Below are 27,231 nucleotides of genomic sequence, written 5' to 3'. Positions count from 1 at the left end.
AGAGTGTGGAATGCCCCACCTACTCCCCAGATTCTCTCCTCAAACTAGCAGTGAGTCCCACAACGGTAATCACACCTGGGTGCATAATCTCTAACTGGGCAAATGCATTTGCACAAAGAGTTAAGCCAAAAGGGAAAAGAATGGTTCTTGATCTATGTCACACCTCTTCCCAGGACAGGAACTCCTTTCCTTCAGGACCCAGGCCGGGGGTGCCTTTCACTCCTGGTTCCATGAGGTTCCCTGTGCCTAGCAGAGGCTGGGCAAGCACTCCGGTCTACTCAGTGTGGCCTTGGCCGGGTGCCCTGAGCTGTCCTCCAGGCTGGGCCACAGCCAGCCGAGGGTGCAGCTGGCATCAGAGACCATGAGGTCATGGCATTCAGCATTCGGGCTGCTTTGGGCACCAAGGCTTAACATTCATACATGTCTGTAGAAAGGTTATTTCAAAGTTGTTTTTTATTCAACTGTTATTCAGCATTATACAATACAGTTTATAAACAAGTGTCTGACCTTGTTTCCAATCTTTATTTAAAAATAAATATTATTGACAGTGAATTTTAATTATGATAAGATGTATCTTTTTTTAATTAAAATGTCTCAAAAGAAATAATTTACTTTAATAAAAAAAAGAGAAAAGCCCCCAAAGGAAAAAGTAAATTAAAAATTTCCTAAACACAATAATCTACTAAAAATATTTTGCTTTGTCAGAAAGGCTTTAACCCAACATTTTTACATAGTATCCTAAAGATAACTGCTCAACAGTTCGTGCAAAATGAAGACTTGGAGGGAAAGTTTAGAAAAGAAAAATACATTAAAATAGAGAAATCATTGATCCCATGCATACTGCATGGTCCAAACTCCATCTTATTTGGAAACTAGATGCATTATTTTAGGTGGTCTACATTTGTGTAACTTCCCCAAAAATATGATTTATTTATTTTCCACGTGGACTTGGTCATGCTTCTCTGAGTCTGTCTGCGTCTGTCTGGCGACGCAGTCCTCACCCAGGGACTGGGCAGCCACGCGGGCCCACGCAGGAGCGCAGGATGGCGAGTCTGTCAGGGGCCCACCAGCAGGCGGAGGAACTTATGTACAGCTAACAGGAGCAGGGACAGGAGTGGGTCTGCGGCGTAGTTAGGGCCGGTGCCTGCAGGGGACGAGAGAGGGACAAGGTTAACACCTGATTCACCAGAACCCAGCGGCCTATGCACAGACGGGGGAGGATGAGCCCTCCCCAGGCTGGGCTCTTGATGTCAGCACCCAGCTGGTACTCAGCTGGCACGCAGCTGCTCTGCGCTCGCTTCCTATTTACCGACCGCACAGGAGCTCACCGTGGTCAGACACAGGGGTGCCCCTGCCTGAAGGGCGTGCGCTAGATAGTAGATCCAAAATCCAAACATTATTTTAGTTGAATAGGAAGACAATATGCTCCCTCTCCACCCCCACCCACAAGACTACGCTGCAAAGTGGCCTCAGTGTTTAAGGCCCGGCTCCCCACTCCTCCAGAGAGGCTCCGTGCACACAACTCCAGCCCCTCCAACTCCTGCCTGAACTGCACAGTTTTGCATTCACAAACATCCCGCTTGAGGCATCCTGATGTCTGTGCATGAGTCCTTTCCACAAACTGTCAGTCCAGCCCTTGGGGTCACAGTGGGGTGCTCAGCAATCACTGGCTTTGGAGGTGGGTGGGCCAGGGCCCCCCAGGAGTGACCCAAGCACTGTCCTGTTGGGAGGTCACTCCCATCTGCTCCTTCAGTGTGGCCTCCAACCCAAGCCTCTGGCCCACTCCTGGGACAGTAACACCGTGTCTTCATCCTCCTCACCTGGGCTGCCTGCTCAGCTCCCCATCTGTCTGTCATAAGGTCTTCATCTGGTTAGAAGGCCTCCTGTGTAACTGGGCGAAAGCGTACCCATGAACTCCAGGCTTCTCACCTGGGAGTGGGATGCTCCCTCCAGGGTTACCGAGAGGAGCCAATGTAGAAGCACCGTGCACGCCCCAGGTACTGCCCAAACCCTGGGGACATCACTACTAACTTGCATAGAATCGGGCTGCATCCGTGGAAGCAGTTTCCAGCCCCACCCTACTCACCTGCAACATATGGAGGCCTCTCCTCCCTTCACCCCACCTAGCCAGCTGGGCTGGAGCTCCGTACCTGGGAGGAGAGACACAGGAGGCCCTTCCCTGTGCCAAGCAGATGGTACAGAGGTTGTGGCCACTTCCACTTAGCCACCTGCAGGAGCTGCTGCCAGGTTGGCCAGATTTGTGGCTTCCCTGACAAGGCTGGGCCTGAACCCACAACTTCCTCCCCTTTCCAGGTGGAAGAGCCATTTGTCTTTTCTATCCAAGGTGTTTCCCTCAATCCCAAATCATTCTTGTGTCCTGGGCCCCAGTCTCCCCTCTGTACAAGGAGGGGGTTGGACAAATGATCCAGGACCATTCTGGCTTGAGATGCCAGGATTCCATCTGTTCATTTTCAAAAAACAAGGGTTGTGTTTGAAGATCTGAAATAAACGAGGGCATAGGCCATCCGCGGTGCCTGTCTTATCCAAGGTCAATCATTTCTGCACATAGTTCTGAGCCCCCACTGAGAAGCACAAGGACTGGAGAATCCAAACGTGCTAACCTTCCCTTAGGGTATTCATTTTTCACACAGTCGTCACTCCTGGCCCTCCGTGCAGCTTGGCCCGAGTTGACATCCTGCCTGTTGCCATCTGTCACTGGGGAGGACCACGGTGTGGTCACTCCAAAGACTTGGGTCTTCTTTTGCTGTTCTTCATTGCCACGTGTCTCTGGGAAGGATGAGGGTGGATGCAGTGACGGACTAGTTGATGGATGGCCAGATGCCTGGGTGGATTCACCGAGGCTCGGATGCATGGAAACAGGGATGTAGCCAGCAGAGCACTGGCTCCTGGGCACACAGGGCTCATGTGGCCAGACCCGGCCCACTGGCTTCCACATCTCCTGGTGCCGATCTTTTTGCTCCTGCAAACCCTGACACTCAGGCCCGTGCAGTCGAGACAGAAACAAGCACGTGAGGCATTTAAAAGCAGATGTATGTGTGCAATAGAACTCCAGATCCTCAAGGCGCTTAGGGGCAGGAGGCATGGCAAATGGGCTGCGAGCCAGGCAAGGTGAACACTGCAGAACCGTGGGCACAGGAAAAGGGAGGAGAAATTTTAATTTGCCTCCAAATACTGTTGACTTGTCTTTTCCACTATTACAGTCTCACCTACTCACATTTAACATTTTTAAAAATTGCACGAGACTTTTAAAAGACCCTGGATTGAAACAACCAGCCTGCAACTGTGCTGGGCCAAGGCGGGAGAAGCTGGGGCTTGGAGGATGGGACTGGTGGCTCCCAGAGGCCAATATCTGGGGAGGGTGGACACCAGGGTCTTCAGTGTCTCTGCTGGTGGATGTCTGGGGGTGGGGGTAGCTAGGTTTGGCTCCTGGGTGGTACTTCATCCTCTCTCTGACCCAGCATCACCATACAGGGGACTAAGGGAGGTGGTATGGGGCAGTGGGCTGGCACCAGGACAGCTTCCAGGCCAGGTTGCTGTGTGACCTGGGCAACACCCTTCACCTCTCTGGGTCCTGTGGCACACTCCATAAAATGGGGATGTGCATATGCATGGCTCCATGAAACGAGTATGTGCAGGGCATGTCTCACCAGGTTGGGGTCCAGATTAGCAAGATCGTAGTGGCAGACTTCAAAAATGGCTACAAATGCCCCATCCTCCCTCATCTACTTGCCCCCAGTGTCCACACTCTATGATAGTGCCCTCGCACACTCACGCTGGGGCTGGCCACAGGACTTGCTTTGGCCAATGAATAGTATCAAATGTGAAACAAGCAAAGGCTTGAAAAGTGCACTGAGGCTTGCCCTTTCTCTGTGGCTCTTGGCACCCACTGCCATGTGAAGAAGACTGGGCTGGCTTGCTGCAGGATAAGAGCTAGGAGATACCCTAGCAGAGGTCCCTCTAGACCAACCAGCCCCCAAATGAAAGGGCAGATGACCACAGGTGCATGAATGAGCCTGACAGACACCAGCAGGAGAAACATCCAGCTGACCCGCAGAATCATGACGTAAACAGATGACTGTGGTGTCACACCAAAGCCACCAAGTTTTAGGTCTTGTGTTACACAACAAAAGCTCATTGATAGATACAATCATGTAAACAAAAGGGCCTCAAACAGTCTGGAAGTGAATAAAATGTCAATGAAACGGGCCACACAGTTCCTTTTCTGAAAAGTGTTGGAGAAGAACCAGTTTTGAGGGTTGTCCTCCATTTTTTTTTTTTTTTTTTGTGGTACGCGGGCCTCTCACTGTTGTGGCTTCTCCCGTTGTGGAGCACAGGCTCCGGACGCGCAGGCTCAGCGGCCATGGCTCACGGGCCCAGCCACTCCGTGGCATGTGGGATCTTCCCAGACCGGGGCACGAACCCGTGTCCCCTGCATCGGCAGGCGGACTCTCAACCACTGCGCCGCCAGGGAAGCCCTGTCCTCCTTTTAAGAGAAACATTTTCCGAGATAGAATAAGCAGGGGAAACTATCTCCCCAAGCATTTGTTTTCAAGATGGACCGACATGCCTGGACCTCAGGGCAAAGGAGGACTCAGGTTTTGGAACCTCTTGCTACATCACCCATCGGATACCCAGATGAGCCAGGGCAGACCAAGGAAGACTGGCTTCCAGGCTGCTCCTGGCGGAAGAGGGGTCTTCACATCAGAATGGGTTAGAATGCAGGAGTCTGGCAGCCCACTGTCCCCCTCCCCACATACTATCCACTTGGAGGGCCACTGACAATTGCCTAGTATCTGGCTGTTCCCCCAGACCTCTCAGCACCTGCTGCCCTAGTCCCTGTTCTCACTGTTTCCTGGAGCAAGCTAGGACTGCCCACTGCTGTCAGGGCTCACCTCGACCCTCCAGGGCAGGGGCCAGGACGGTGCCTTTGGCGCCTCAGTTGAGGCAGGACCTCCTATCTTGGCCTCTTTTATCATGCGGCACGGAGAGGTCTGTGTTCCTGGTGTTCCCGAGGACGTGGAGGCTGCTGTGATGACTGGTTGCTAACAATCTATTTCCCCCTTTCCTAAGGCGTACCGGGGACAGCTCTACAACACACAGAAGCTTGCTTATGTCACGGTTAAGCTGGAAAATCAGGCCGCTTGAGAGGTGAGGGAAGCATCTGATGGAGTAGTAGCTGATTCACTCTTTATATGAAACAAATATCACCATGTTGTTAATCATTCTTAAAGAAATCAAAGCTGCTCTGTGAATATTAACTTTTATCATGTGCATGGTGAGTGGGATAAGACTCACGCCAGAGCCATTTAAAAGGAGCTCCCAAAAATGTGGGCTCACCCAGACCCATGGGCACAGCAAAGGCGCCAGTCCAAGCAGCTTCCACTGGAAAATCCTGCTTCTCTATTTACCCAGCAATGGCAAAACTCCAAAGACCATGTTAGAAAACAACAGGGAACCTCTGGGGCCACTTATCACCTAGTGATGAAAGTGAAGGAGGCTTGGCTCCAACCACCCTCAGGGATCCTCACTTTGCCCACATTGTCTGGAGGCCAAGGCTGTGAGTCTGGTTCCTGGGGGGATGCAGAGGTGGTAGCCGGACACACCCACTCTGGCCTGGACTCCTACAGGCCTGGGGGCACTGAGGGGACCACTCGCACTCTGCAGGCATCAGAATCATGGTGGGCTGCTCCCCAGCTGACCAGTGAGGATGGCTAGCCAGGACAGACACTGCCCTCCCTCCACCTGCCCAGCCCACGCTTCTAGAATCACGGATGGTTCTCTTGGTCTCAGGGGTAACTTCTGTCCCGGCTGTGGTCTGCAGCGCCTGTCATGCAGGCTGTGGATAGGAGAGAGCTGCAGCCTCTCCGCTTCCCCACTGCAGGCCTGGGAGCTGCAGCCGAGGGGCCAATCTGGGTCAGGAGTTTGCAAACAGTGCCCCTCAGAGTCTGGTATTGCCCAAAGGCTGTATTTTTTTGTTTTGTTTGTTTTGGCTATAGCTTAAAAACTAAAAATTTATTTCAGGTTTGAGAAGAGTAAGTAAAACTAAGATACATCTGAGGTCTGGTTCCACATGCAGGAATGGCTAACAGGCTGATTCTGCTCTTATGACCTAAGCAAATTTGGAGGTTCACTCTGTGGGTTTGCCCTTGCCCCCTCCAGCACTGCACTAGAATATTCCCATGTTGAGTAGCCAGAAGAGAACTAGTCCAGACTCAGTGGACAAAGCCACTCCACCGGTAAGCATGGATATCCTAACATCAGGACTATGATGAGGGTCTGGAGGACAGATCCCTCCTCTGTGTCAAGAAGAGCAAGCCCACTTATGTCCATTCAGCATTTTGTGCTGTCATGACATGTCTTTTGAATAAGTGCTTTTTGGCTAAAAAAGTTAGAAAACCAAGTGGAGTGCCCTGGATGAGGTTCTTTCAGCGTGGATGTTGGATTCTATTCCTTTCCCCCTTTGCTGCCATCTGAGAATGAGAGAAGATGGGCACCTCCCAAGTGGCAACAGTCTGAGCTTGGCTGGCCTTTATGGGCTGAACTTGGACATCCACTTATCATGGAAACCACGGTTTGTCTGCCTGGGGCAGCTGGGAACAGACCAGCTCTTACACCTTGTTCCCATCACTGGCCCTGCACCCCCAGCCCTGACCCAGCTCCATCCTGGACCCACGCTGTGAGTGTGGTGGTGGCCAAGCCCAGCCAAAGAGGAAGGCTCCCCTTGGAGCTTCCTGGGGCCAGGGTACAAGGAGTCTCTCTGTGCTTTGCAGGGGCTTGTGGAGTAGAACAGAGAGCGCTCTTAGGAGTCATCTTGGCTATGGTTAAGCACCATGCCGTTATCTGCAGGGGAGATGCGTAAGGTCACAGAGCCCAGGGGCAACAGAAAGGCACCAAGTCGCCACTTGACGATTCAATCTGGACTGCAGAAGGGTCTGACTTGGTGCACACAGAGCTCTAAAAATTGTAAATTATAATCCAACATGTAAAATGTGGAGACTTCTACCTAAAAGCACAGATCCGAATGTCTACTGGAAAGGCCCAAGACACAGCAGCTCTGGGCCTGCTTAGTCACCAAGCTACACGACCAGCAGCTGTCTTCTCTGCAGGAATCTCCTTCTCACTGCTCTCTCCTGACCCTCAGCTGTGCACAGGGAGGCTGCCAGTTACCTCCCTGGCCCCCTGTGCGGTCAGGCCTCCCTTCCCAACCCGCCTCACTCACCTCCATCCCCCACACTTGGCCCTTTGTGGCTGACTGGGTTTGCAACCTCGGAGCCAGCTCTGGTGTGGGATCCAGGGGGCCTGGCTTTCAAGCCGACTTCAAACCTACACCACTGTGTGATGATGGGGAGCTAGCCCTCCTTGCCCTGACATTCCTGGCTTCCTGATGGCCACCTGCACCCACCCTACTCTGGCTCTCTGCCCTCTCCTGCACGCTGTGCTGGTTAGGCCAGGCGGCCCAGCTGCAGCTGGGTGGGAAGATGCCACCTTGCAAGAGGCTACTTCCGTTGTTGATGTTTTAATTTAAGCCTCTTCATGGATATTTATTCAAAGGGAGTCAGCAAGGAATAATCAAGCACTAATGGAATTGGACAGAATTAATTTCTGCCATAAGATTAATGTGCGCTGGTAACTAGGGCAAAAACTAGGAGCAACAAATGGCCTTGGGTTTTAAAGGAAATTGGAAGTGTGGGATGTGGAGATGCAAGAGAAGGGATGAGATGTGGGTCCCTCAGTCCTGTGTTGACCCTGCTCTGCTGGCCTGTCCTACCCCAGCCTTAGGCAGCTGGCTCCTGGGTTTGAGAACAAGCTGTCCTCCTGGTGGGTGACAGCATGTCTACTGGGAGTGATGCCCGCAGGGCAGCCTCCTTGTCTAGGCAGTGGGAGGAGCCTGAGTGCTCCCAGGCTGAAAGGGGGCAGACACAGGGGTCGCGCCTATTTTAGCCACGCCTCACTGTGCCCTCTCCCCTGCCATGGCCCCAGTGCAGCAGTGACCTCTTAAAGTGTTTTCCTGCCTCAACTGCCACCCCGTGCCTATCTCCCACCTTCTGACGCACCTGGATAACTATCCCTAAGGGGCAAATCTTCAGTGGGTTCTCTCTGCCCTCAGGAGAAAGTGCTACCATGTCAGTGCCACTGCTGGGGCTGCTTCGTAATCCTCCCCAGCAACCTCACCCCCACTGCTCCTCTGCCACCAGTCCTGCGCTCTGATCCACTGTTCCCTGCCAGCACCTCGAGTGCACTCCAGGCTCACCCTGCAGAACCACTGAGTCCTCCTTTTTCTCTGTCTGGGTCTGACCTGTACCTCAAACCTGGAACAAGTGCGCCTCCTCCAAGCAGCCCTTTCTGAGCACCCAGACACAGAGGGCTTGGCACAAATGAATGTCTGTGTTCATGTGGCCCTTGCCCATGTCCCCTTCTCCCCCAGCCCCATAAATGGCTTCCTCACATGTCCTACCTCTCCAGCCATGGTGGAACCGCAGGTGCCAGAGGGCTGGCCCCAGGCCTCCTCCCCTCCTCTGCCCCCAGCAAGCAGCCCCACCCACATCCGGGGCTCAAGTAGACCAAGCCAAGCACTTTCAGGATAATGATAGCAAACCTGGCTAGCTCCTGCTGGGGCCAGGCACCGTGGCAAGCACGTTACTTGAAATCCCATTCTCTTTACTGCAGGAATTACTATTTTATCCCTATTTTACAGATGGGAAAACTGAGATCCAGAGAGGTAAACTGACTTGCCCAAAGCCTAGGGTTGATAGATAAAGTACAGGATGCCCAGTTAAATTTGAATTTCAGATAAACAACTGATAATTTAAGTATATATTGATCCCAAATATTGCATGGGACATATTTATACTAAAACGCTATTGACTGTTTATCTGAAATTCAACTTTAACCGGGTGTCCTATATTTTTATTTGCTAAATCTAGCAGCCCTACCAAGGCCACACTAAAATCAATGGCAGATCTGGGACATGAACCCAGACAATCTGGCTTCTGTCCACACACCTAACCACCACACACACCAACTCTCAGGGGTGAAGAGCCAGAACTCTTCTTCCCACAGTGCCTCGGCTAGACCACAGCTCCAGGCTGCTTCTAAGGGAGAGAACATGGGAATGAGATTTTTTTTTTTTTTTTTTGTATTTTAACATTTATAATGGCTTTTTAATGTGGTCAACTTTGTTGCTAGCTCCTTTCCAGCTTCTTAATTCCTTTGAAATGAAGTCTTGCCCCAGATGATCTTTTAATGGTGCCACTTAATGAAAATGGTTAACAGGCCTTTCCCTACGGTTAGGCGGCTGGTGTCTGCAGGGCCAGGGGCAGCCCTGACCACAGTATCAGGGTACTTCCCAGGCAGGGATGGTGGGGGGGTCTCTCTCAGTTCTGAGCCTCGTCTTCAGGGGAGGATCTCCCACTTGCCCATTCATATTCTTTAAACTTTGAGGCTGCGGGATGCAAATAGGCCTGTGGTCCTTGGTTCTTGGTGCTGAGAGAATTCTTTCCTTTAACCCTCTCAGGAGGCTTGGGGAGGTAGGAACCACTATGCCCTTCCACAGATGAGACAGAGAGGTAAAGTGACTTGCCTAAGGTTGCACAGCTGGTAGGCAGTAGAGGAGTTATCTCTAGTTTACTCCCTGGTATTTTCGAATCAAGTCCAGGACACCTTCCTGACCCTACCCTCGGGGAAAGGTCTGCCTCACCTGCCTCCACACTTGCCTCAGGTGCCCCAAGCTCCAGGCAAACTGGGCTGCTGCACAGAGACCACAAATGCCCTCACTTTCCTGCCCCCCCCAGGTCTTTGTTGGTGCTGACAGCCCTTTCCTGTTCCCTCCTGCCCAGAACCCACCCATCCTCTGCAGCTCAGCCCAGAGACACCCACAAGGTGACCTCCAAGACAGCTCTTAATCTGTCAGCTTCTCACCCCCGACCCACGTTGCCCCAAGCCCACCCCTGCCCTGGTCCTTTAACCCTCCCTCTTACCACATCAGCGCTCAGGTTGGCCATGCAGTACTCCTGACTGGGCTCTCTACAGCCACTAACCCAACTAGCCAGGCAACTTCCTAGCCAGAGGCCAGAGTGCCCTTTTAAAATGCAAAGTACACATCATACCCCCGCCCCGCCATACCCCTAGAGGTTTCATCTAGGCTGAAGGCCTAATTCCTCACTGGGCCCCTCCTCAGCCCCCCTGCACCCTTACTTCTCCCTTCCGGGTCCAGCATCCTTCCACACTGCTTACCCCCTGTCCTCTCATTCACCACCTGCCCCTCCCCTCCATGGGGCTCCCTCAGACACCACATCCTCCTTGGCCCTGCTGGAGGCTCCCTTTGTCCCATGGGCTCCGGAGCAAGTCACATTTATGCTGGGCTGTGTTTGGGCAGCCACTGCGGTTTACCTGTCTTTAGACTGTAAATCTAAAGACAGGGGTAGAGTCCTCTTTTTGCCAAGTCCTGTGGTGAATTATCATTTTGAATTGCAAATTCAAGGAAGCAGCTTCAATCCTGCCGGGACTTGTCTCCCTTGTCTCCTCTGCCAGTGGGTAAACCCATCATCACCTAGCACCCTGCCCACACCTGCAGTGCTCACAAAGTATTTGTTGAACGAATGAATGGGAGTCTTTCTTAGACGCCTCCAGCAGTCTAAGCAGGCATGATGTGCACCAGACATCAGCCATATGCTTCATGTTTGTCATCTTAAACACAAGCTGTATCTTCAAATACATGCTGGGGCTGGAGGCCCATCGCTATCTGACCTTTCAACTGCCCAAGACTGTGTACACACATCTCTTTGTCTAACTTTTCTCAAATGAATTTCACCATTTTCCCTTTATTCCAATTTCTTCATTAAATAATTTTTGTTCTATTATGCCACGTGCAGCTTTATAAACCGCTTCAAATTTTTCCCTTAGGAAAAAAAAATTTATATACATAAAAATATAAAAATGTATTTGTATATTTTGTATAATTTATATATTTATATATTTGCATGTATATATATATATATATATATATATATATATATATATATAAATATTTGGTCTAAATCAGTTGGTTTAAAATCTTTTAAAGCAGTGGAACTCCTTTTTCAAGCTAAATGCTGCGTGGAACCCCAATATTTAAAACCATTAGAGGGGGAACTTCCCTGGCGGTCCAGTGATTAAGACTCTGTGCTTCCAGTGGAGGGGGTATGGGCTCGATCCCTGGCTGAGGAATTAAGATCCCACATGCCGGGTGGTGTGGAAAAAAACCCACACAATCCCCCCCCCAAAAAAAATTAGAGGCAGAACTGCTCTGGTTGAAGCTGGAGGTAGGGCTGGGGGCCCAGGGTTCCAAGGAACAAAGTTTGGGAACCACTCATTAGAGACTCTCCAGGGCCACTTCCAGACCTAAAACTCATGGACTTGTAGATGCTGGAGTGCTGGTGTGCCCATTACACAGATGGGGAAAGGGAGACCTGTCAGGGCTTCAAGTGAGTGGCCCCTTCCCCTCTTTGGAGCATTGCAGCCCTGTTTAAATCCCACTTGTCCCCTCCATAGCCTTTATGTCCCTTGAGGCAGAGTGTGCCCCAAATTCCCCAGGTCAGGCAAACAGTGAACACTCAGTTAATGCCTGCTCAGTGCAGGCTTCTCTCTGTGTGGGTCCAGGCCTCAGTCTCCCTTGTCCCACTCAGTGGAGCTGGGCCTGGCCAAGAAAAAGCAGGAATGACAGACTGGAAGCTCAAGGCTAGGGGAGAAGGGCTGCAGGTCCCTGAGGCCACACAACAGCAGTTCCTTCCTCTAGATTCCACCTGGGTGACACCTGGATATTTCTTTCTGTTTCACACTGAGGACTTTTCTTCAGAAACACAATTTAACTGAAAAGGTTAACACATTTTAATTACCCAGGGATAGTGCTCTGAAAATTCTATAACATGTGGGCTTCCCTGGTGGCACAGTGGCTGAGAGTCCGCCTGCCGATGCAGGGGACACGGGTTCGTGCCCTGGTCCGGGAGGATCCCACGTGCCGCGGAGCGGCTGGGCCCATGAGCCATGGCCGCTGAGCCTGCGGGTCCGGAGCCTGTGCTCCGCAATGGGAGAGGCCACAACAGTGAGAGGCCCGTGTACCGCAAAAAAAAAAAAAAAAAAATTAGCACAGAGGAGCTGCCCAGGATATGTCACACATTAAAATATGACTCTGTAGAATAGAATGCATTGTGAATTATTGCCTTGTGTATTTTTGGTTACATTAGTCTTTAACGTGACTACAGTTATTCATCTGCCCACCTGGAGATCTGATTTTTTTAAATGCTTGAAAAAATATATCTATATTAACTTTTATATGGGCAATAATCATCAAGTCTTGGCCAGGCTACATCCACCAGAGTGCCCGGTGTCCAGCAGAAGGAGGGGTCCCCTGCTCCTGCCCCTCAACAGCGTGTGACAGAGGTACCTTCTGAAGATTGAGGGATTCGGGGACCTGGGGCAGGCTGGAGACTGGCTGTGTCCCCTTGCTCTACCCGTCCTTTCTGTGGCCTGGGACAGCAGGCAGAAGCATGGCCTGGCATGGAATTCTGGGCCTAGCCAGTCTGTGCCATGTCACCACCTGGGACCTTTCTCCCTGTGGCCTCCCCTTCCTGGAGGACGTGGACTGAGTGTGCAGAGTGCAGGTGCGGGGAATGTGAACCCTAGGCACGCCTGCAGCCCCAGCCCCACTCCTCCCGCAAGGCCCATCTTGCATGCCGCATGCACTCAACTTCCCATCCGTGTTTCATGCACATATCCACCCATCCTTCTTTCTATCCCCCATTTACCCATCCATCCACCCAGTTACACCCTTTTCCCACACATTCCTTCCGTCCATCCACATGTCCATTCATCCTTCCTCCCACCCACCCCCAACCTCAGTCACCCAGTCACACATCCTTCCCTTCACTCACTCATCAGATACTTATTTTGCTACCCATTCATCCATCCCGTCACTCATCCATCCAAACGTTTAGTCCAAGCCCTGCCATCTCTTGGCTGGATCACTGGCTCTAAAGTGGTTTCCCCACATCCACTCTGCTCCTACCTCTCCATTCTCCACAACTGCAGCTAGGGTGTCATCTCAAAAAGCATCATGCCCTGCCAGCCACTTGCTCCCCATCCATTGCCAAAAGCCAAAGCCTCCATCTCTATGGGGTTTGATCCCTGAACTACTCTTGACTTTAATTTCCCCCTGCACCCCTTCTTGCTCTCTCTGCCTTAGCCATAGTAACTCTTTGTCAGGCCTTGCCACAGGATCTTTGCACATGCTGTCCCCGCTTCCTGGAAGGCCCTACTCTCTCTCTTTCTCAAGCCAACTCTTAATCATCTCCCAGATTATGGCTTAAGTGTGATTCCCTCAGGGACCCTTTCCTGACTGGGTCACATCCCCCTATTCTTAGTTCCCATAGCCCATGGGTCCCTCATTTAGAGTGCCAGCAACAGCTGCAAATTTTTACTTGCTATGTGACTGTTTGATCAATGTCTGTCTCTCCCTCTTCTGACTCCCAGGACATTGTTGGTCTTATTCACATTGTGTTCTCAGTGCCTAGCATATTTCTTACACATAAGATGCTCAATGGACATTTTCTGAATGAATGAGTAAATAAATGAATGATTGAACAAACCAGTGCCAGGCCCAGTGAATGTGCATGTGGGGTGGTAGGGATACAGACATGAGAAAGAATTGGGCCTGCCTTCCCAGGGCATCAGTCTGGATGGGGTGCTCAGTCAGGCCCTGACTCCAGGACAGGAGGGAAACGTTGGGGGCCTAAGAGAGCAGTGGGGCCCTTCTGAGTGCTCAGGATGAATGAGACCCCTTGGGCTGCAGGGTCAGGAAGACTTCCTCCCTCTGTGGAGTGATCCCCCACTACCAACCCACCCTGGCTGCACCTTTTCTGAGCCCCTTTTGTGTCCCAGCTGAGCCCTGAGTTCATTCTCAGAGTACCTGCTGCTCAGTCTGGCCACCACTGCTGGGCCATCAGCTCCTCCCTGAGGCAGAGGTGGGGTCTATCTGACGCCCTGGGCAGCCCCCACCCCTTGGCCCTAGCCAGACCAGATATAGTTAGCTAGGAACCCCTACCCCAGCTCAGAATGAGCCTTGGAACTATGTCAGCTCCATCTCCCCGGGGGTTTATTAAGGATCTTTTCTCTGGGCTAAGCGGCATTTGTGTGATAATCAATTGTAATAAGAGTCATTGTAAGGGGACTGACCTTGCAGCTGGGCTTTCCTGGCTTAAAGAAAACCAAGACCTTCCTGAGGAGAGCCGAAGGCGGCGGTGGGGTGGGGTGGGGGTGGGGGTGTGGCAGCAGAGGGAGGGGCTCTGGATCTTTGGCTATATCCATCCGTTAAAGGCAGGCAGACCTCCTTCTTGATGAGCCTGCAGTGCTGCGTGGGAGGGAGGCTCATGTGGGGCCTGAAGGGGTCCTGGCCTCCTAGTTCTGCATGCAGCCCGCTCTTCATCCTACCCTCTCCCCATTGGTCCCTGGGTGCCAAGCAGCACCTTTACTGGCAGTCATCAGGCTCAGTGAGCCACAGCGAAGGGATCCAGGCAGGTATGGATATGAAAGACAAAATGCAAGAGCACGTGGTGGAAGACAGTGCAGGCTTGAGCCTGCAACAGTGGCCCGAGCCCCATCACTTGACACGCCCATCCCTGCGGGGCAGCCGGACTCCCCACACAAGTGGCTCCATCTCGTGTGTGCTAAGAGTCCCAGTGAGGACACTGGGCACCTCCCCTCCACTTAGGCCGGCCCTGGAGGCTCTTTGGCTGCCTGACCGTCACTAGGGGTCCAGGTGCACAGATGTGATGGTGCAATGTGCAGGTGGGACACGAGGAACCATAGTGAACCTGTCCTTGCTCACCAAGGAGCTCCTGACTCATGCAAAATAGCCACCACCACACAAGGATGAGGACGTGGCATCAGCCCCATTTCCTTTCCTCCCCCCTCCAAACGGCACAGAGGGAGAAAGGACAAAAATAGCATCTCACTGAGCCACTGGCAATCTGAGGGCATTTTCTGTTCTGAAGCTCCATCAGCTCCTCTCCTTTAGCCCCATGACATGCACAGTGCATGGAGGGAGACACGTCTCAGAGCGAAGTCTCAAGATCGGAGCCCCTAGGCCTCATGAAACGACCCTGGCCAGTCAGTGCCATTCCCACGAATAACGCTGATAATAAGAATCAGCATCTACTGAGCATTTTCTGGGTGCCAGGCCCTGTGCTAAGCTCCACTCTTTCTGTGGATTATCTCCTCTGATCCCGCCCCTCGCCTTCTGGCATGGGTCACTGGTGCCATCCAGATGATAACAGACGTGAGAACTTGCATGTGGGAGGCAGGAAGCGCTGGATCGGGATTCGAATGCAAGCAGCTGGACTCATGTGGAAAATGAGAAGCATAGTACTTACGAAGGGTGAGAGAATGAGGCATGTACTGTGACTTCTGGGTGGCTGGAGCTCTGTAAGTCCCAGAAATAGGGAGATTGGTTGGCATTCAAACCCTGGCTTGCCTACTAGCCAGCTAGCTGAACAGCTAGCTGAATGTGTGAAATGCAGAGGAAGAATTAAGTGGTTGGAAAAGTGGTAACACTTTCTCCTGAACTGTTGTCAGCCTCTCTCAGGTTTGTTTTGTTTTTTCCACCATAATGGGCAGCTCCTTTAAGAGATCTTGTCTAGGCCCAGACTGACCATGGTCTTCCCCCTTAACAGTGCTGGGTGTCCAGCTGGGTGCACTCGGGAGGTGCCCTGTTCACAGCTGGCCTTCACACATGAGTAGCCCTCTGGAAGGGTGGTCACTTCTGAGATGGACGGAGCAGAGCCTGAGGGCGTGGTTGAGTGGGTGAATGGTGGGGCCCCCCAAAACACTCTCCTTGAACCACAAAGACCAGAAGCCAGTCCAGAGTAGCTTTGATATTTCAGCCTGGGGGGTGGTAAGGATGGAATGGAACAACCAGTACTTTCCAGAAATAGCCTCACCCAGGATTGCAGATGCAGGGACAAGGCTTCACAAGGCCTGCCCCTCAAGGGCTGTCTCATGGAGGGGGTGGCGTGAGAGGGGGCCCGAGTGAGGTCCCGGCTGGCCTCACGCCCTCGCTGCCGCTCAGCACCCCTTGCACGGCTCTCTGTTCAATGGCAGCTAAACCCTAACCCAGAGGAGGCCGAAGTGGGTAATCCGTGTTGTATTTATAGCACACCTTCCCTGAGAACACCAAAACCACCAACAAGCAGGCTGCTTCCCCCAGAAGCTACATCCCAGGGGAGGAGGTTTGTCATCCTTCATAAGGAAAAGGTAGGGATCAGCAGTTGCAGGTGCTGGGCCTGTTTGCTTGTAATCTTAAACTCTCCTGCAGCCCTTACATAAGACAAAACGAAGCTTCTCACTGCTTTGGAGTTTCCAAGAGATGCCTAGTAACAGTCAGCAAAGCATGGGGGAATAGAAAAGATGATACTTTTTTTTTTCTAGTGCCGCAAAGGTGTCTTAAAACCAAGTCGGCATCTGCCATAAAGCTTAGAGGTTTAGCCCACAGCCAAGCCCTTGCCTCTGTCCACATGGGGCAGAAGTAATCAATATCATATTACAAAAGCTCTTGACCTCATTTATTCCCATGGATGCTTGGGGAATCCTTAATATTCAGAGCTTTTAAAATGTGTGCCTGGCATATTTAATGAGAAGCTTCTTGGTGGGTTCGGCTCCCAGTGACACTTAGAAAGCCTGGCTCTCCGCCCTTCCCAGGGGGCTGCCACCCTGGCTGAATAAAGGGTCTGGGCTCTGGGGAGGGGACTGTTGGATGAAGTGGGGCAGAAAGAGTCATGGGGAACTGCAGAAAGGGGGGACATCAGTGAGATGTGTGTGTGGCATACACTAAGTACTCAGTGAAAGGCAAGTATTATTTATCATTATTACAATCCTTAGTGCAGCTGTTTCATCCTTAATTTGGGGTCTCCCTGATGCTGAGAGAACAGCCAAACAGTGAGCCGACTAACTGCTCGGTGATGCACAAAGGCCCTTCCATTTGGTGTGACTTTCTCAATCCATGGGGCACAGAGTGGGGAGGAAAAGAGAGGCCTCCAGAAACTTCCCCAGGACTGACCTAAGCAGGACAAAGCCCCAGGAGCCTCTTTCAAGCCTGAAATCACACACTGCCTACAGGAGGCCTCCTCTGATTGCCTCAGCTGGATTGGGGCTATCCTCCCTCGGGACTTCCGCTAACACAGACAGCTTTGTCCTGGAGTTCCATGGGTGCCCTTGATGCTCTGAGCTGAGTCTGTGACTGCCATCACTGGTTCCTGCTCATGGCAACCATGGGACTGGCTGACGAGGGAGAGGACGCCATGCAGTTGATAATCACACACGTTTGCCACTGATGTGGGTGCCTCCTGTCAGCTGTGAGGCTCAGCCATTTCCTTTATGAAATCCTTTAATTTTCTCTTTCAGGATGCTCAGAGAGCCTCACTTTCTCTTCTCTGGGACAATTTTTGCCAGATTTATTTTCTCTTTAATTATGATCCTTGTGTCACATCAGAGCTTGAGGGAAGAGTGGATTGTTTATTTAAGGTGATGGTTTTCAGGTCCTTGTGGGCCTAGGGAGATGGGAAGACCAGGTGACTGCTGCCTGGCTTGCTGGCCTAGTTGGAGACCCTCCCCACTGCAAGGAGATTCTCCCTGGTCACGCTGGCATTGTTTCCGCCAGCTTTGTCATCCACCAGGGGCATGGGTCGAGAGTAAGTGCCTTCACCTCATCCACAGTCCCCTTCGGTCATGGTTTACGGTTGCCATGGCCACACCAAGGATGCTCCTCTTGATGGCTCCCAGCAGTAACAGTTTCTCTAAAGCCGAAGCCGTCACACCTATGGCCTTGGTTGTCTTTCTCTCATTACTAATTGAAATATTGAGAGCCAGTTCTCTGTGTGGGCACCAGGCAGCAGTTTGCCACATCCAGCTGGTTCTCTGTAGGGGCCATGGTGGCTCTTCTTGAAGCCGGAGCCCCAAGGCTAAGTATAGGTTCACACGCCACAGAGCTGATCCCCAGGTCCCTGCAGAGGGGAACCTCTTGCCAACATACAAGCCATTTCAGTTGCAAACTGTATTCTATTAAGGCCACACTTGGCTTCACTGTGGCAACTTTCCAGCTAGAAGGGTTTATCTGGAAGATACCGTTTTGTTTTCTTTCTTTTCTTTCTTCTTTTTTTTTTTTCTGGAAATGGCAGGCAGCAACAAAGTGTTCATGAAATATTTTCAGTGTTCAGGTTAATTAGGAGTCAGATTTATGAACATGGCTAAGAAGGAGCCCAATCTCCTGTGCTGGCTCTGCTGTGTTAATCTAGCCCATGTTATTTTTAAGCACAAATATCAAAATGTCTTTTGACAAATGAGATGTGAAATGAATGAGTTTTGCACATAAACTTTTAGTGCAAATATGTATTTGGCTACATTGGGCATGTATGGAGCACAGGAAGGCTTTTCTGGCCTGGCTGTGCAGTAGCTAAAGTATGAAGTTCTGAGTAAGTACCCTCATCCCTTTCCTAGCATTCGTAAAGAGGCTTGCTTAAAAAACACAGCAACACAGTGTTGTCTGGGGCTTCTGACTTTCTCCCAGGAGCAATTGCTTAACAGGTGACTGGGGAGGTGGGCTGGGACCAACTCTGAGGTTGCCAATCTGAAACAGCTAGTGTATCCACTCAACCCAGGCCTTATGTGACCTCTTTAATTAGAAACTCAGTTCTGGGTTTGTCTTGGAGTTGGGGTGGGGCAGAATTCATCTTCCTCCCTTGAGAGCTGGGTTATTCCCTTTGTCCCTCCAGATCCACCCGTCGGCTTTCTCCACTCTGCTTTGAGCCCCTGCAAGCTGGCTTGTATAGCCTGCATCACCTGGTACCCTTACCCTCCGTGCCCAGGAAGGTTTGGCCAATGGGAGGCCCTGACAGGGAACTGGAGGGCAGGAGAAGAGTGAGGTTCTTGCTGGTCTACTGTGGGTCGGCTGTGTCCCTCTCCCAAGGCCTCAGCTCTTTCAAGGGAGGCCTCTCCGTCCAGCTAACCTCTCTGGGTTCTGCTAATTGCTCCCTCCCCTTGCCCCTTTCAGGCCCTTTTAGGCCAGTGGCTCTCAGTGCTACTAGCCCTGGGGACCAGTTCTCATCCTTAGCTGTCCTAACCTTGTTCATGCCTTTAAAAAATACTCTCACTGCCTCTCCTCCATGACTCTGCTTGAGTGTGCCATCTGCTTTGCCAGCATCCTCACTGCTATACTCTGCAAACACCCTTGCCTGGTAACCAAGGGGCAATAGTCCTTCCTCGTCCCCTCCCCTCTAAGCTGCCAAGAACTGAGAGTGGGGTGAGGAGAGTGGGGACAGCGGCGGGGGGAGCAAGACTGAGGTCACCGCCTCGAACTCCCTTTCTGACTCACGCTGGTGGTGGCTCTGAGTGATTGGCTGGGCTGCTGCATCCCAGGGAGGCTCGGGAGGCCCAAGCGCTGCTCGACAACACAGCCCTATAGAAAGGTTACTAATGCTGTGACTCATAACACAGTCTGCAGTCTTCACTCCGTCCACAGCCCACAGGCTTGGCAGTCTTGAGTGGTGAGGCGAGATGGGGCACTTAAGATGGTATGGGTCCCTCCTTGGGATCAAGCCATTCAGGTATGTTTGTGGATTAGAAGTCCTCTAATCCACTTCTCCATGCCCAGAGTGGGACACAGAGAGGCCCACAGCACAATGATTCTCCCAAGAGCTCACCTGGAGAGTGGAGGTTACAAGCCTTTTGGTCTTCCAGCTGAAGGCCCCACCTTACTGGCCTTCCAAACTGGAGATGGAGAGAAATTTGGGGTTCTTTCTGAGATATGTCTGCATGGTTACTGGCCTGTTCAGGAGCTAGCAGTGGTTTTGGGGCAACAGAGACCTTAGGGGCCACCATACCCCTATCCTAGTTGCGCTGCCCTGTCAGCCCTGGTGGGAGCCCAGCTGGCTGTGCTTTCTGGAGGGAAATGAACACTCCTTCCCACTCCAGGGAGGGCAGAGGGGTCGCCTGCCTGGGCTGCTGCCCTTATCCATGTGGGCATTAATATGCTGTCCTGTGGCTGGCAAGTGCCATCAGAACTGGGCTAACCTGAGGACCTTCCAGAAAGAAGGGCACTGTCCATGCCACCTTCCATGGTTGGGTTCCTGCTATAGTGATGAGTTACCGTGGAGCCTCCTTGTTGTCGAGCCCAGAGACTGGACATCTGACCAGCCATGGCAGGCATAGTCAGGTCAGCCTTGGTTAGCCTCAGGGGGTCAGGCTCTGGCCAGGGGGCAAGGGAGATTCAAGCAGGAATGATCTCTTTTCACATAGCGCTTCCTTGACCAAAGGCTTTAATGATCCCTGTTGTTCCACTCAGCATTCAAGGCCCTCCACAGCTTGCCAACCACCAGCCACTCAGCTTCATCTCCCGCAACCTCTCCTCTTTGGCCAGAGCAGATAATGACCTTGGTGATAACAATGAGCCTTATACAGCAATTTCCATTCTGAGTTCCCTCTGAGGTCAGGGATTACTAAAGTATTTCTGAAAGAAGTACTTTCAGAGATGGTAAGCCACTTGCCTAAAGTCACACAGCCAGTAAATGAAGGAGGCACAATGCATATCTGGGCTTCTGGCCTTCCAAATCCTCTGCTTTGCCGCTCTACTCATGGTCTATGGGATATCCCAGAGGAATATTCCAGCTCAAGACACACACGTTTACTTGCTAGTGCCCAAGGGGATGGGGCAGAAGGGTGTTTTCTTCATCAACTAAGCCAGTCACCCTGCAAGTGAGTAAGCACTTTTCCAGTATACGTACTGTGTGCTAGTCAGAGATGGCTACGTGCCCCATGATTCAGGCTCCTCTTCCACCCTGAATAGATGAGGCTGGATAACAGTTGCCAAGCTGAGGACATTTTCTAGCCTGCCTTGCATCTGTTGAACAATCTGACTGAGTTCTGGCCAATGGATGAGGGTGGAATTAACATTTACCAGGCCTGGCCTTTAAAAACTTCCTTTGTCATTCTCCATATCAGCTTTTCTCTGAGAGAATTAAGCCCTACCAAAATGATCTGAGTGGCCATTTTCTCAATCTTACAAGAATGACAGATAACTAGATCCATTCTAAATGCATAAGAAAGAAGTCAATTCATCACATGTAATGTGTGCCTTAGAGCCCTAGGGCTTGGTTTGCTCAGGGAACTGGGTTGAGAAGAGCTGCTTCCATTCTCTTTTCCCTTGTTTGTGGGCTGTATGTTGATGCCCAGAGTGAGCTTGGAAGCCACCTCTTAAAGATGGTAGAATTTCTGTCAGCCTGAGTCCCTGAATGACTGCATGGAACAGAGCCACTCCTCCCCCCACCCCAGTGATGTAAACCAGAAATAATACATTTGAATTGTGTTAAGCCTCTGGCATTTTGAGGTTTTGCACAGCAACTGGTATTATCTTAAACTAATATGGGGGAAAGCTCCAAGACAGGTGGGGGAGTTTGGGGAGAGGACCTCCACAGGTTCCCAGCGGACCCACCTTCCCCCACAGTCTGGGGGAAGGTCTTGTGGAGCCTAAGGGGGACGAGGCCTCCAGATGTAGCCAGCAGTCTGAGCCACGTGGAGAAGCTCCCACAGGGAGTATAACTTCGTGAGAAACAACTGAACTGATGTGGAAGACAACTGGCAGGGTCTGAACTGCTTGAAGGCTTAAGAATCAGCCACGGAGGGAGGCTAGGATGCCTGTCTCCTCGGATTCAGCAGAAGAGCCCAGGAGCCTGCAACCTTATAAAGTGCTGATGCTGGTGGCAGGTGGTCTGTACTTTAAGGACCATGAGAGTAGGGCATGACAGTGTGCTCCCCGCCCCCCAGTAGGTTTATATACGACTGTCCCAGAGCCCAGCCTCCCAGTGATGCAAGGACAGTAGAGATGCTCTCTATGGGACTATGCATCAAACAAGACTGAGAGGGAGTGATGAGCCTAAAGTCAGACACAGAGAGTGAGCACTGGGGCTGAGCTCACTTCTGAGGCCCCATCTTTGAGTTGGGAGTGGGGGATGCCTTGGGAGGAAGGGCACATTGGGCAGTAGGCCCTTCCACCCTCCATAAAACCCCACCACTGCTAAGCAGCCCCGCCTTCTCCAGACCTGCCTGCTCTGCAGTCAGTCCATTGTCCTTACTCTCTGTTCTCTGACTCCCTTCTCAACATCACTCCCTTCCCCTTCCCCCAACCCTCTCAGCTCCCTAGGAGAGCAGGCCTTAACCTCTGGGTGCGCTTCTAACAATAGTAGGGCTCCATCCTCACCCCCAACCCCCCACCACGAGGGCCTAAAGCAGACTGGAGTGGTGAGTTATAGCAAAGCTTGTGTCTAGGACCAGCCTGGAGGTAGCCAAGGAGAGCAGAGCCTACACAGCCAGGCCGCCCTTGTTGGCTTGAACAAAGTATGTCTGTTCAGTCCAGTCAGGCACCAGCCAGACTTACCAGACCTGAGTTGTAACCACCTCCTCTCACTCTAGACTGAGTGCTAGTGCCCACCCTTTAGGCGCTAAGGGTTCCAGGAGAAAAGCAGGCCCACTGCCGTCGGAGGGCAGCCCGCAGGGTTCAGTTCTCCCAACGCAAGGAGGGCTCCCCTCCCTCCAGCCCGTGTGTAGCGGGAAGTCGCTGGCTGGGCAGCGCGCACACTCATAAACACACGTCCCGAATGCTCCAAGCGGCCAACAGTGAAGGCAGGAAAACAGCAGGAAGAGCACAGAAGCGAGGCTGCGGAAAACGCTCCCGGGCGCACCCAGATGAACCACCAAAGACTCGGCATCCGCAAACTACCAGAGCTGGACCACCCCTCCGGCGAGAGCCACCCCCGCGCGAGCGCGCCCTCTCGGCGCCACCCTTACCCGAGCCGTGCCTCTGGCGCAGAAGGACCGCCTCACGGGGCGGCGGCGACGCTGACGAAGCAGCGGTCGCGGCCGCGACAGTGGTGGCGGCTGCGTGGGCCGCGGAGTTGGCGGCGGCCTCGGGGACTCCGGGACCCGGGGCGGCGGTAGGGATCCCGGGAGGCGGGCTTTTGTCGCCATGGCCGGGCTCCGAGGTGGCCCGGCCCGCGGCGCCGACGTTGTTGGCATTGGCGGCCCTGGCGGGACCGTGGCGACGCGGGCCGCTGCTCTGAATGTGGGACACGGCTTCGGCGGCCTGCATGTTGGGCGGCGCGAAGCGTGAGAGCACGCGCAGCAGCGCCTGGGCCTTGTGTTCCTGCGTGTCGTCGTCGCCGTAGTCCGACACGCGGCACTCGTAGACGCCCTCGTCCTGACGCCGCACGGCCGACAGCCGCAGCCGGTGCGAGATGTCATTGCCCTGGACGCGCACGGTCTGCAAGAGAGAGGGGGCTGGGGTCAGAGGCCGGGATGGGCAGGCCCGTAATCCGCGCTCCTGGCCAGCGCAGTGCAGCTGTGCCCAGCCCCGCAGGGCGCTCCCAGGCCACAGCACCCCAACACTTCTCAGACCCGGCTCTGCCCATCATCACGATTCAGGTTTCCTTCACCCCCGTGGCTCCCCAGTGGTATGGAGCTCCCAACTCTGAGTGGACCCTGGGTGGCCCTGCCCATTGCATCGAGTCTCCAGCTGCCCCATATCTTAAAGGAGTGCCTCAGGTTGCCCCCACTGCTCATACAAACCTACCTTCGCGTCTTCCCGTAGCTTTCCCTTCAGAGCCGCAGAACCCACCCCTTCTTCCTCCCTCTGGCACCTTGGAGAAACCTCAGGCTCGGCCCCGCATCCACTGTGAGGTATGGCCTTACGTCAGGTCCTCCACATCTACTCGTACTAACGTTCCTTAATTCTAGAATCCGGTGGACCGGGGTGGTGTCCGTAGGAAAGCCGCCTTGCCCTCAGAGTGCGCATATATACCTGCTCCCGGCTCCAGCCCTTCTCAGCTAACCCTCCACCCTCCCAAGAAGGCAGGTGGTGCAGAGGCTGCTGCCAGACCCGCTCAAGTCCCTGCTACTTATGAACTTGCCTCTCCGCGGCAGCATGAAGCTCCGGACAAAGCTCATCTCCCTGCCGCCTGGTGGAGACGCCAGGGAGCAACAGCTTTGTAGCCCTCACCGAGCTCCCAGAGAACCGTCATCTCTGAACCGAGCATAAGACCTGGTCGTCTCCAGGCCCTGATACTTCCACGCTCCAGCTGGGAAAGCTTGGGCACGTCTCCTCCCCAACACTGGCAAGACTCCTCCCCCTACCACAACTCCCCAAGCCAGCCCACAACACCCCGGCACCGCGACCCGCAACCCAGGCGGAGGAGAGGGCTGCAGCGGAGCGCCGGGTGTGTGCAGGGCACGAGTGGGGGCCACAAGCCTAAGCACCGGTCGCAGCTAGGGCAAGGAGACTGAAGGAGAATTTTACAGGGACTGTACAGAGGAGGAAGGAGATTCAGGCCTGGGACCCTTGATTTACACGAAAGAGAACCCTATCCGCTACCGGTGACAGAAGGCGCCCAGACACGCCAAGCAGCCGACAATGCAAGGCTGCGAGCAGGGCCCTACACCGCACGTCCGCTGAGCCTTTCTAAAAGGGAGGAAGCTGCGGGGCGCAAAGCGGCCAGAAGGGGTCTCCCGCGGCCCGCGCTGGGCTCAACACTTACGCTGATTTTAGTTGCGTCCTTATTTGTTACCTAAAATGCAAAGAGGGAGAGAGAGATATTAGGCTGGCGGCCTTCAGGCTCAGGGAACTCAGATGAGCCTCCTGCAAGAGGATCCTCCGCAGGCGGGCTGGGACTCGAAACCGCTCGGGAGGTAGCCATAGCTGAGGGCACGAAGGACATCAGGATTTTCAGGAGTTTTACCCTGAAGGAAGCAGGGCTTGCAGCTAGCATGGCGCCCGGCCAAGGAGGGGCTGCCCTAGCACACCTGCCTGCCAAAGAGGGGAGGCTGGATTGCCACCCGGTGGGAAGAAAGGCCAATTTCCCTCTGGAGGAGCATCCTCATTCCCTGCCGTGTTTCTCTAAACCCCTTGGATGGAGGGGCTGGTGTATCTGGACAGGACCCAGTGGGAGACGTGAGCAGTAACTAAGGGTGGGACTCTGGGTAGAGGGTAGGTAGGTGGTGTGTGTGTGTGTGTGTGTGAGAGAGAGAGAGAGAGAGAGAGAGAATGAGAGAACGCCAGTGCTAGAGACTGTGGTTTAAGAGGCAGATGGGCAGTGGGGGAAGTCCCTCTGATCCTGCGGGGGCTGGAGGTAATCTGTACACCGTGCTCTGCCGGCCTCTGGAACGCAGCCCAGAGGAGCTTAACTCCTTGGCCCCGTGCCCTGGGGACCTCAAAGTGGCAGAGGGCAGGGAAAGCCCGGCCCCAGCAAGGGGTCTTCTTTCAACACCCAGCACCCATCAGCCTCTGGGCCCGCAGCCAGCAAGAGCAGGCGAACTGGATGAGGTGCGGCTTCTTAGGGGCTAGGCGTGGAGTTCGGGGAGGTTTCCGGCGAAGGAAGTGAATTAACAGGATCTGGGGGTAACAAATGCTGCTGTTGAAGGTGCTGTGGGCATGGGGAGGGTAGGAAATGGGTTACACCACAGGGTGGCGCCCTGCCTTCCTCGCTCGGGTTACCCCAGCCGCCCGACACGAGCCGGGTGAGCACGGGCGCCGCGTGGGCGGCCGATTACCTTGCTCCGGGCGCCGGGCACGCTAAGCGCCAGCTCGTGCAGCAGCTCCCGGGGCGGCTCCTTGAGGTACCACCACTGAATCTCCAGCGAATACGAGGTGGCTCCGCTAGCCCGGAACGCGCAGGGCATTTCGATGTCGTCTCCCTCCCGTACTGTCACATCTTTGGGGACTTCAGTAAATGTAGCTGGGGGCGGGGGAAGAGAGAGGCGTGACCAGCTGTGGGGCGGAGGCCTGGGGCAACCCCAGGCGAGACGGTCGGTCCCCGGCTCGCTTGGCCGTGTGCTTCCCACCCCCCAGCTACTCGTGTGGCCCAGGCGCTGGCAAAGTTCGGTCGAGCAGCTGCCGGGCCGCAGGGGAGACCGGCTACAGCTGCAGGCTGCTTCCCTCCAGATCGCGAGGGGCAGCAGGGGCGGCTTACGCTTCTTCCCCGCGCCTGGCCGCACTATCAGAGCCAGGCTGGGGCGCGCCAGCTCCCGGCACCCCGCAAGCAGCCTGTCCGCAGTTGGAGCCCCGGTCCGGCTCCGAACGACCCGGGCGCGGGCGCCAGCGATGCGGCGACCCTTTGCCTCTCTCCACCCCCTACCCCGCCGGGTCCGGGCTGCACACCGGGATTGCTGGAGACTGTGAAGCCTTCCCCTTCTCTTTCTCCTCCTCCTCGGCGACAAGGGCAGGCTGGCTGTGGCGGCCCCGGCAAGGACCCCCGAGCCCCCAGCGGCAGCAAAGTTCCCGCGCTCACCGTCGGCCACGAAGAGCAGCAGGGCGTGCAGCAACAACGGCGGCAGGTATCCGGGGGCACCGAGCCGGTTCCTCTGTTCCATCTCCCGCAGGGGGCGCGGCGGCGACGGGAGCGCGGGCGCGGAGAGGCGGCTGTGGCGGCAGCTCGGGCTCGGATCCGGCTCGGGCTCGGGCTAGGACGCCTCCGAGCCTGCCATGGCCCCGCGCGGCGCTCCCTCCCCCGGCCGCCGGCGGCCGCCAATCAGCCCCGCTCCCTCGCCGGCTTGCCCGGCGCGGCTCCGGCTGGGGGCGCTGCTCGGGGTGCGCAGAACGCGAGGTCCCGCCGGGAGGCTACTGGCGATCGGTCCGTGCTTCCCTCTCTCTGGTTATACACTGGACCGATGGGGACCCGCAATTCAGTCTCTGCCCGGCGGGCCGGTCAGGGGCTGGGCCGCCCCGGGACCCATCCCTGGCCAAGAGAGTGTGCGCCTCGGAGCCGTGAGCTTCTGCCTCTCAGTTTCCTTCTGGTTTGGCTCCCGACTGCCACCTCCTCCGCCTCCCGCCCAGCCCTCCCGCTGTCGCCTCCGCCGGTCCCTCCTCGGCTCTTTCTGCAAGGCAAGTGGGCGCTCAGCCGCGGCGCGCAGACCTGGCGTCCGACCCAGCGCAGCGCCGGGGAGAGAGGGTCCGGCGTGGCCGACCCAGAGCCGGAGAGAGGCAGGAGTGGGGGAGGGGAAAGAGAAAGGGAGGGGGCTGTCAGTGGCTGGGCACTGTGCCACCTCCACCGCTGCATCACCCCTCCCTTCCCCTCCCCTCTCCTCCCCTCTCCTCCCCTCCCCTCCTCTCCCCTCCCCTCCCCTCCTCTCCCCTCCCCTCCCCTC

General features: G+C 54.2%; 1 protein-coding gene across 2 annotated transcripts; it reads right to left on the bottom strand.

Annotated features, from left to right (window-relative positions):
• Positions 1-435: 435 nt before the first annotated feature.
• Positions 436-26,538, bottom strand: VSTM2B (V-set and transmembrane domain containing 2B). Of its 2 annotated transcripts, XM_029210113.1 has the most exons (5): positions 26,376-26,538; positions 25,639-25,823; positions 24,627-24,656; positions 22,885-23,356; positions 436-1,144 (listed from the first exon to the last, which is right to left on the bottom strand). In XM_029210113.1, exons 1-5 carry the CDS (start codon positions 26,455-26,457, stop codon positions 1,056-1,058), a joined length of 858 nt encoding a protein of 285 aa, XP_029065946.1. In that variant the 5' UTR covers positions 26,458-26,538; the 3' UTR covers positions 436-1,055. The 2 variants fall into 2 exon arrangements, with proteins under 2 accessions (XP_029065946.1, XP_029065936.1); XM_029210103.1 differs by having other exon boundaries at positions 1,056-1,144; positions 25,639-26,457.
• Positions 26,539-27,231: the final 693 nt, after the last annotated feature.

The sequence above is a fragment of the Monodon monoceros genome, unplaced genomic scaffold (genome assembly GCF_005190385.1).
Source record: "Monodon monoceros isolate NGI ecotype Baffin Bay Population unplaced genomic scaffold, NGI_Narwhal_1 Super_Scaffold_10, whole genome shotgun sequence".
NCBI lineage: Eukaryota > Metazoa > Chordata > Mammalia > Artiodactyla > Monodontidae > Monodon > Monodon monoceros.
The sequence above is the reverse complement of the archived record's forward strand: the minus strand, read 5'-3'. Positions and strand labels throughout refer to the sequence as shown.